This window comes from Helianthus annuus, chromosome 10 (genome assembly GCF_002127325.2).
Source record: "Helianthus annuus cultivar XRQ/B chromosome 10, HanXRQr2.0-SUNRISE, whole genome shotgun sequence".
Classification (NCBI taxonomy): Eukaryota; Viridiplantae; Streptophyta; class Magnoliopsida; order Asterales; family Asteraceae; genus Helianthus; species Helianthus annuus.
This window is the reverse complement of record NC_035442.2, coordinates 13,854,332-13,865,130: the sequence shown is the minus strand read 5'-3', so window position 1 is coordinate 13,865,130 and position 10,799 is coordinate 13,854,332. Positions and strand designations below refer to the sequence as shown.

The 10,799-nt window shown below is 33.9% G+C and overlaps 1 protein-coding gene across 1 annotated transcript; it reads right to left on the bottom strand.

Moving 5' to 3' along the window:
* Positions 1-525: 525 nt before the first annotated feature.
* LOC110884049 (auxin-induced protein 22D) lies at positions 526-1,777 on the bottom strand. Its single transcript, XM_022131720.2, has 2 exons — positions 1,501-1,777; positions 526-1,159 (listed from the first exon to the last, which is right to left on the bottom strand). The coding sequence occupies exons 1-2, from the start codon at positions 1,674-1,676 to the stop codon at positions 793-795; spliced, it is 543 nt and encodes a 180-aa protein (XP_021987412.1). The 5' UTR covers positions 1,677-1,777; the 3' UTR covers positions 526-792.
* Positions 1,778-10,799: the final 9,022 nt, after the last annotated feature.

The window sequence follows — 10,799 nt, the reverse complement described above, 5'->3', positions numbered from 1 at the left end:
ATTGATATGATTTTAAGTCCTCACCATAACGCAAAATGTGACTTTTTTAATTAAATATAAAACTTATCAATTTTAATGACAAGCAACACCACTTGAAATTTAATATAAAGATGAAGAGAAAACTTGATATTTACTAGTATTATTGAATAGTGGTTCCATTTGAAAGAAAGGTGGGTATGGCTTGCCCTTTACCCACTCACCAATCAAATTTTATATTGAGAAAAAGTATATAATGTTGTCCCTTTCTTCTAGTGTGATTCTTAAAGTGTTGTCATTAAAGTAATTAAAAGTTAACTCAAATGTAAAAGACCTTGTATATGACCCACAATTACGTTGAGAAGTGTTGGTAAAGTTTAGTTGACACTTTCTTTGTCATGAACAAATTCATCTTGGTACCCAAAAAAAAAAAAAAAAAAAAAAAAAAAAAAAAAAAAAAAAAACTCAACAAAAATCATTCATAGCCATATAGCAAAACCATAGATCAGATTAGCAATTCCATCAAATCAATTAAAAAAGTATAATATCTATATCTCGGTTTTGTGAAACCATCATAAAATTATATATAAAGAAAAATTACATGATCATATGTACACATATAATTTTTTATTTTTCCTCTTTTGTGGTTTTATTTATTTTTTAACGGCTATTTTTTTCCTTTAAATACTTACATCTCCTAAGAATTGAACCTTAATCTCCTCACAAGAGATAATTTCTCTTAGCCACTAGTTCATAGCCTAAATGGCTTTCTAGTTTTATTTCTTGAAGAAAAAAAGACCTATAGAAAACACTCTTTTAACTCTCTATAACTTCACAACTTTTCATGATCCTAAGTCTTCTACAAGATGTAAGAAACATATCCCATGGTACATCTCCAAGAAGCATCCAATCTCCATCTTTATCTTCATAAGTAGGTGCATATTCAGACTTGTACCCTTCCCTCTCAGAGTACAACCCTATACTGCACTTAAACATTTCTTGCAAACTCTTCAATAGTTCACCATAACTTTTGCACACTTTTAGGTCAACTTTCCTCAAGTATGGAGCTCCATCCATGCTTACTTTCACATACATCCCGGAACCCATCTCCGGTTCACTCTTCTTTCCCTGAATTATATTTTTCCGGCAAGTTCTCACCGGCGGCCATCCCACTATTTGTGCCCTGAAAACATTTAACAACTCACATAAGTCCAAAGTAATATCAAATTTGTATCCTCATTTCAATAAATATATTAGATATCAAATTTGTATCCTCATTTCAAAGCAAATGGACAACAAGTTACGCTGCAAGCAAGCCCCCTTTTGAATAACAAATGCAAGTATTTTATTTTAAAAAGCTAAATTCATAGATTTTGTGGTCATAACATTACTATAATTATCTCTTATATATCAGATAAAACATTTTATTATAGTTATCTCGTATATTAAGAAAAATATATTAGTTACGCTTTATTGTAATTATTTCTATCATAATTCAAGTCAACAATATGCATATGAACTTACTTGGCTGGTGGTGGAGATCTTGACGAATCGGTTTCATCGGAGATACTCGAACCCATCTCTGACGAGCTTCTTTTATTGGTGTTCACGGGCGAAGCCGTTGACTTTTTATCCCACTCATCGGTCGACCCCGGTAACCCTAATCTTAACTCGGTTGCTTCAAAATTAATCAAATCCATAGTAAATATTTCCCGCTACTTTCTTGATTTTCCGGCAATTTCTTAATTTTCAGGCAACTATATATATATATATATTTTTTTTTTGTATTTTTAAGAGAAAATGTGTGAGGTTTGTGAAGCAAAACATTGAGTTTTATATGAAAGTTTAGGTATGAAACATGAGTTATTCTGTTTGTTGAATGAAAGTGACAACAGCCCGACAGCAATGCATGATAGTCAAACTTTAAGAATATAAAAAAGGTGAAAAAGACATATGGTTGGGGTTGGGTGTGGGTGGAACAGGGAACATATACAAGACAGCCTGTGGTATTTAAGATCAACGGCTGTGATGCGCTGTTTGTTTTGCTTTCCAGGCATTAAGTCCTCAACGTTGGATCACGGACCAGTTGAGTGGGGTGAATACCATGTGAAGTAGGCCCCGGTTGTGTCTGGAAAGATGGTGACATTGCCCATGTGTGGACTATGATTGGTGGTTACCCCTCATCAATATTCTTTTTCTTCTTTTAAGACAAATTTAGACCACTGAAATATAATTGTGCTACTAGTGAAATTATTCGATCATATTCATATCCAGTAGATAATAATACTTGTAGGGTAAAGTTCTTTTACAAATAATCTTAACATACTAAACATACAAATTGAAGAAAAACTCAAAAAAACAAGGTGGCATTTTTGTAATTATCAATAACTCTCAAAGTTACTCTACAAATATACCTAAAAAAACCTAACCACTCCCCCCACCCCCCAAAAAAAACCTAAACCCCCCACCCCCCAAAAACCTAAAAAAAACCTACCCCCCACCCCCCAAAAACCTAAAAAAACCTAACCTCCCACCCCCAAAAACCTAAAAAAAAACCTAACCCCCCCCCCCCCCACACACACACCCCCAAAAACCTAAAAAAACCTAACCCACCCCCACCCCCAAAAACCTAAAAAAAACCTAACCCCCCCCCCCACCCAAGCTAAAATGCTAAAAACTAAACCCCCCAAAAAACCTAAAAAAATCTAAAAAAATAAAAAAAAACACAAATTATTTATTTTTTTTTAAACATTTTTTATTAAAAAATTGCTACTTTTAGTAGCAGCCAAATTTTTTTTTTTTTTTTTTTTTTTTTTGCTAACGAAATGTAGCTTTTTTAATAAAAAATGTTAAAAAAAATTTGTGTTTTTTTAGGTATTTTTGGTTGTAACTTTGATAGTTGGTGGTAATTACAAAAATGCCACCTTGTCTTTTTGGGTTTTCCTTCAATTTGTATGTTTAGTATGTTAAGATTATTTGTATTTGATCTTTTGCCAATACTTGTATACTAATTCATGAGGAAACCCAAGAAAAAAACTCTTGTGAAAATCGAGCCAGGGACCTAAGAGCATTCACACCTTATCCATCATTTTTTACCTTATAATTACACTAAAAACAACTACGTTTTCTCTCTTCTTTCAAGTAAATAATATATATTTTTATACTTTTATCATTCTCTTTTTTCTCTCGTCTATTCACAACAATTTTCAAAAGATATTAAAAAATTATACAGGGTGAAAAGTGTCCCCTCAAATATACAGATAAACAGTAACATTTTCTTTCTCCTTTACTCATAACCACTTATTATAATATGAAAACATCTCTCACAAAATTTAGAGGATAGGATATGAATGCTCTAATGGTCTCTAAACCTTATCATATTTTTCAAAATGTCATTAGGCTATAATGTCATGTAAAATATTTTTTAAAATTTTATATTGTTTAGTGTTTGGTATGGATTGTTTTGAATGTCAACCAAATTGCATTGATCTATTTGCAATTTTATATTAATTATATATAATGTTGTAAAATGATTTTGTGATATGTTTTTCTATAGAAGTATAAGAGTAAATTGTCAAAATCGTCTTTGAGGTTTGGACATGTTTGCCATTTGCATCCAAAATAACTTTTTTGTACCATATAGTTCTTCACTTTTGGGATTTTTTTTACTATTTTCATCCAAACGTCCCCGACTTTTTTTTTTTTTTTTTTGCCAAAATCGTTCCTGAGATTTTGGATTGTTTGTCATTTTCATCCAAATGTTTGATAGAAAAAATAAAGCAAATTAGACGTTTTGATGAAAATGATAAAAAATCCCAAAAGTGAAGGACTATGGTACAAAAAAAGTTGTTTTGGATGAAAATGACAAATATGCCCAAACATCAGAGACGATTTTGACAATTTACTCAAAGTATATTTTATATTATTAGTGTGTCACACGACATCTTTAATAAAATGAATACGGTTAAATTATGTAATTAGTTTATTGGAGGATAAAAGGTGTGCAATGCGGGAAAAAAACTAAATTGAACAAACCCGAAACGTAAAACTAGTCGAATTATTCCGTTTTTTTTACAATAAATAAAAACTAAATTGAACAAACCGGAAAGTGAAATTGCTCAAAAAATCTATTATATAGTTTTTTTTCTACAATAACAACTCATGTTATTTTTCTAATATTCGGTTGCCAAGTTTTCTTTAGGTAATCATCTTTTTCACTTGTTACCAACACAAAGAATATGTTCTTTATGTATGGTCAAATAATATGGGAACATCTATATTATACACATGGGGTTACTTAGCATATGGTATCCATATCCCATTGTGCAAATCAATAACTTCTTGTGAGGATTTGGGGGTTTAAGCATCCAACAACTTAAAATGCATGCTTTTTAACAAGAGAATTTAGGGGTTTTTTTTTATCAACGCTTGAATAATAACTTCTAGTTGTGTGGTTGTGAATATACTCTTCAAAGAATCATAAGACCACCCGTAATGGGTTTTTTGGCGTTTTTTTCCCAAAAAAGCCCATTCACGCCACACGACCGCCCCTCGGGGCCCCCTTTTTTTTTTTTGAAAAAAGTTGGGCCGGGCATCCTTTTTTAACGTCTGCTGAAGATTTTTGGGCCAATAAGACCCTTCCACGGTCAAATATCATTATTTAAAAAAACAAACAAAATAATAATTATTGGGTAATCATTATGGGGCATTATACCACTACACCCATTTTATAAAAACGCCCCATAATGCCCACATGCTGACTGGATCACCGCATGGCGCAAAACGCCTAAAGGTGGGGCATTATCTTCCCCTCCCGCTATACATGGTCTAATAGAATTCATGGGTTTGATAGGTAATCTAGTTATACTAAAATAACTCTAGTTATACTAAAATAACTTCTCCTTTCGATAATAACCATCGAGTTTTGTTGTTGTGATTCCACTCAAGATAACATAAGTGGGATTTTTGTTCTTGTAACTAAACTTGTATTCGTATAAATTAAACATAAAGATTTAAAGAATAAGAAGGTAATCAACCAAAAGGAAGACATTGTTACTACAACTTTTTAACAAAATCAATAGAAAGTGTTTTTCACCATTAGCATCTTCGGTTATCAAATATCACAACCTAACCATTTTTGTTTGTCGCGCCATCAACACGTCTAGTTGATTTCCCATACAACCATCTCACACCTTGATCTAACCGTATTGCAAACATAAACAAAAACACTAGATCAATGCTAAATCCATACAAATAAAGACAAAAACATGCACAAACATAGATGGGACCTGGGTGGTGCTCGTCGGGGATGGAAACATCGTGGTGGTGGTTCATTTTCAAAAAGGGTGGCCCAAACACTTAAACCAATATTACGATTAAAACATGCATATAAGTTAGGGTAGAAAATGACTATCGCATTATAATCTAGTGGCATCTTGGTGGTGGGATAGGACTTAGGGACCATTAGGTCCTGGGTTCGATTCCCACAATATGGATTTTTCACAGATATATTGGGTTTCCTTCTGAATTGTTGTATTCGTATAAATTAAACATAAAGATTTTTCACAGATATATGATGGGGTGGTTCCGTAATGATACTCCAGTAGTCCGTCAGTTATCCAACTTTGCCGTTCAAAACAAAGTTAGGGTAGAGAATATGTCACGGATGACGGGGAATTGGGGATTGGTCAAACTAATGTGGGTCAGTATGGACCATCGTACTATATGAGTAAAGTCCATGGGCCACTCAACTTAAAAGCCCGTACCAAATTTATGTTTGGACCGCAAGAGAACACGTCTTACTTAATTTAGGGAGCTTTGAAGACTAAATTGTCCATTGAGGATTGACTATTGGGATACCCCACGGCCCAATAATGTTGTTGTACCTTGTGAATAACTAGTTGTATCTATTGGTCCCAACCTCATACATAGTATTAAATTGATTGAGAAGTTGTCTAATAGCTTTGAGAAGTTGTCTAATAGCTTATAGGGGACACACATACAACATGATTGATGAATTTAGATTTTTTTTAATGGAAAATGATGAATTTAGATGGTGGAAAATATTAAGAGAATTTAGGGAGGAGACTTGGGATTTTTCTACTTACTACATTTTTTGTATGAACTATTCGTTTATATAAATTAGTTACATGTACACATGGTTGCAAAAGTCGTTAGATGCTCCCTAGTCGGAGTTGAAAGTACTCATAAAGTACTTGGCCTAGGCGGAGAGTACTCACTGTGTACTCGGTGCTCGGCAGTCTACCTTGTAGTGATTACTCGGGAAGTACTCGGCCTCAGAGACCTTGTTTTATAACAGTGTGTGTACATTAAATAGTATTTTTCTTTATATTATACGGTAAATGAACTAGTTGTTTTAGTTATTTGAATGAGATTCGAAAACCAAATATCAAACCGAATCAGTTTCATATTCAAATTCGGTTTTTGAACACATATATGTGTGTGTTATAGCTAGTGAAATACAAGGTACGAATGGTTTTACAAGATAAAAGAGTTTAATATAACTAACAAAAGATGCCTTTTTTAAGAAACTCACCATCAAGGAGTTGTTTTCTTTCCCTTTTTCTTATTAAATGTGGTTAAGATAAAGTGTATGTTTGGATAGTAGAGGTATGTCTGCAATAGATATTTTATGATAAGATGATTAAGCTTTTGTGTTGAGTGAGAAAGCTTAGTGAGTATTTTGTTTGTGCCCAATGAAAGATAAGTGTTTGATGACTATTTGTCTATTTATGATGTAAATTTTAAATAAGAGTTTATGGTTTCTGAAATTATATTAGTCCAGGTCAAATTTCAAATTTATATCACTTTCGTCCCTAACATTCTTGAAACATGTTAGTTCTGACCAAAAAACTAAGGTTGAATCGAATAATTGGACAAGCCACATAGACGAAAATGGAAGTTAACTCATGTTTTTTTTGGATGGAACAGACATGTTTCAAGAATGTCGGGGACGAAAATGGTATAAAATTGAAGTTTGACATGGATTGGCATAATTGGACAAGCCACAAGGACGAAAATGGTAGTTAACTCTTTAAATAATTTAATCATAATCTAAAACATTTGAGACTAAGTTGAATTACTAAAGTTTAAAATATAAAATATTAAACTGATAACTAAATAACTAAATACAGATAACACTTTAATATTAAAATAGATGATTAAACTTTTGTGTTGAGTGAGAAATCTTAGTGACTATTTTGTTTGTGCCCATTGAAAGATATTAGATAAGTGTTTGATGATGAGTGAATGGTAAGGATTGTCCTTTATCTTTATACCTATTTGCAGGTACTGTCCTTTATGTTTAAAATTGACGAGTTTTGTACTTTATGTTTTAAAATCATACACGTTTTGTCCTTTAGCCCTAATCCAGTTAAATTTTTATGTCAAATCTGGTCATGTGCAATGCACATAAGGGTAAAATTGTCTTTTCACCCTATTCTTTAAAAATAAATATAAAAGAAAAAAATATTATATATCATATCTCACTTAATGCCGAAGCTAAATGCTTCCATCCGTCGCATTTGTCCTCCCTTTCTCCTCATTGCGAAACCACTTCACATCAGTTCGGTTTCGAGTTCAAGTTCTATCCGATGGGTACCACTGCACAGACCTAGGTCTTGCTGTCATAATGTGCAGAGATTTAAACATTGCTTCATGAGATCCATCAACTATGCTTGCCTATTGCATATATAATTTTCTCTCTCTAGTCTCTTCTTCTATATCCAACAAAGATTTATATGTATCTGGTAAACATCCAATTATGTTCTTCAAATGCATTAAAATCTCATACCAACATAAGATTTGATTTGACTATTTGATATTTGACCAATCCCCAGCCGCAATATCTTCCTTCAACTCTATCACACTTACTCCTGGCATTTTGGCTACACCATCTCCAATGGATGCTCTTATGGGGGGAGGAGTGGCGGTGGTGGTGCTGCGGTGGTGGTGTTGCGGCGGTGGAGTGGCGGGTGGGGTAGTGGAAGTGGTGGCGCTGTGGTGGTTGTTGGTGTCGCCTGAGGGATTGAGAAAGAATGAAGGTTGGATTATGGAGTATTGTTGCAGGTTGTTGAAGAGAAATTAGGGTTTTGAAATGGGATTGATTTAGGGAAGAAGAGGGTTTTGTTATGATATATAACTTTTTTTTTGTTCTTTTTTATGTATTTTTAAAGAATAGGGTGAAAAGACAATTTTACCCTCACGTGCATTGCACATGATCAGATTTGACAGAAAAATCTAACTGGGTTAGGGCTAAAGGACAAAACGTGTATGATTTGAAAACATAAAGTACAAAACTCGTCAATTTTAAACATAAAGAACAACGCCTGCAAATGGATATAAAAAAAAAAGGACAATCTTTACAATTCACTCGTTTGATGACTATTTGGGATGTAACTTTTGAAAAATTATATTATATCTAATCATAATTTAGAACACTTGAGACTAAGTTGAAAGTTGAATATTAAATGGAAACATTATTATTAGAATTAAACAGTTAATACAGACGATATTGAATATTATTATAAAATAGTGATAAGAAGCATTAAATACCAAGTTGTAATATATAACAGAGATATAAAATAATAAATTATGGACAATATTCTAAATTCTAAAATCTAATATATTTTATTGAATTAAAGTAAGTATTACACATCCCGCATGGTTCGGGATCTCAACTCTATTCTATGAGAAGGGAGATGGGTGCACACGTGCGACGGTGTGAGGACTTGAATGCTATGATGATGTTGAAAGAGCCAAACATGGAAATTGGAATGGGTCATGAACCTGGACTTGTTGGGATGTGTGAACTGGGCCATCTTTACATTCGTTTTGTCTTCTTTTTCTGCCCCGATCACCATGTTTACACCTTCGTAGAGGTGCATAAAACCGGGTTTTTTAATACCCGGGTACGGTTATGACCTAGTTTTGAATTTTTAGGTATTGCCAAAAACCACGTCAGGTTCAAGTAGGGTTTAGGTTCGGGTTTTCTATACCCAGATATTAAAATACCCTATTTCCGGGTTCAACTATGAACAGAGGCGGAGGATAGTGGGTGCTTGGGGGTGCACCCGCCCACCCCAATATTTCGGTTAGAAGTGTACAAGTTTCGATTTTTCGTCTGAAAATTTTAAAATTATATAGGATCGCCCCCCAGATTATTTTTCCTAAATTGTATATTCTAAATATTTATAAACTTTGTATATAAATGATAGGTAGTTTGGTAAATATTAGGGCTGGCAATTTTACACGAATACACGAATACACGACACGAACCTACACGAAGTTAACAGGTATCGTGTATGGCCTTAACAGGTATCGTGTACCAAACAGGTAGACACGAGATTACCTGTTAATTTTCGTGTATTAACAGGTTAAATACCTGTTTACCTGTTAATACCCGGTAGTACACGATAAGAAATTAAATTAAATAAAATTCATCAGCCATGTGCGTGTGGGTTCCTTAATTCCTTTCTATTTCATTCCTCCTTCAATTAAAAAAATAAATAAAACCCTAAACTTCCTCTGTAACTCTCAGATAGCATGTCGTGTTCGTGTTTTTGTTCGTGTTAACAAGTATTAACAGGTTTTAACAGGTAATTTTCGTGTATAACAGTCGAATACTCGTGTTAACAGGTATTAACAGGTAATTTTCGTGTAATCGTGTCGTGTTCGTGTTCGTGTTCGTGTTTGAAAAAAAGGACACGATAAGTTATCGTGTCGTGTTCGTGTATGTGATTTCGTGTATCGTGTCTTATCGTGTCGTGTCTTATCGTGTACGGGTATACACGATATGCCAGCCCTAGTAAATATACACTTTGTTTTATTTGGAACTATTATTATTTGACCCGATTTGAATCGAATAGCCAACCCGACCTGAACCGAAACATAACGATAGGAAAAAAGTTTTTTGGGTCCCATTACTTTACGCCCCCTCGAAACTTTTGGTCAAGCTCCGCCACTGACTATGAAAAAAAACCCGGGCGGGTATTAGAAAACCCCGGACGGGTATAAAAAACCCGGGTTGGGTACTAAAAAACCCGAAATTGCGGGTATTCTTAAAACCCAGTGCGGGTATTCCTAAAACTTGAGTACATGTATTATTAACCCCGGTTACAGGTATTGAAAAAACTCAGGTATTAAGCGGGTCTAAAAAACCCGGGTTCGGGTTCTCAGCTGGAATACCATACTGGTCCATACCCATAGGGTAGGGTTGGGTTCAGGTTGTCAATCCTGGTTTTTATAATACCCGGGTCCGGGTTTTTTTGGGTTCAGATTTTTTGTGCACCTCTACACCTTCGTATTCCTAAACAAAAGGTACATGTACTAATGCATACAGTACCATCTGTTACACTCAAACATGGTCCCTCACGTTAAACTTGACGCCTCATCCTCATGTAAGAATTCCAACCGTAACATGTAATCTAAAAAAATGCTCGTTCTCTATAAACAAGTACTTTTGTATAAGAGAAACAAAAATAGTGTAAGAAGTTAAGTAAGGGGATGTTTGTTTAGTTTTTAATGAGGCTTTTAATGGTTCAGGCCTCTTACTGGTTTAACACTTAATAGCTTAGAATGTTTATTTCGCGAGTAGATGTCTGAATGGTTCAGATATTTGTATCCGAATGGTTAAGAATTATACTAAGTTTGAATGGTTTAAGATCTCTCTGAATTGGTCAGAGATTTGTCTCTGAACGGTTAAGCATTATACTAGCTTTTAATGGTTTAGACTTTTTACTATTTTACCACTTAACCATTCAGAAGTTGTCAAACAGCTTCTAAGTTTTAAAATTAAAACACTA

Excerpts from the sequence above, each read along its gene's own strand:
- LOC110884049 (XM_022131720.2), bottom strand. The coding sequence starts at position 1,676 with ATGGATTTGATTAATTTTGAAGCAACCGAGTTAAGATTAGGGTTACCG. Across the intron at positions 1,160-1,500 it reads AGATCTCCACCACCAGCCAA|GGCACAAATAGTGGGATGGC; the intron begins GTAAGTTCATAT and ends AAATGTTTTCAG.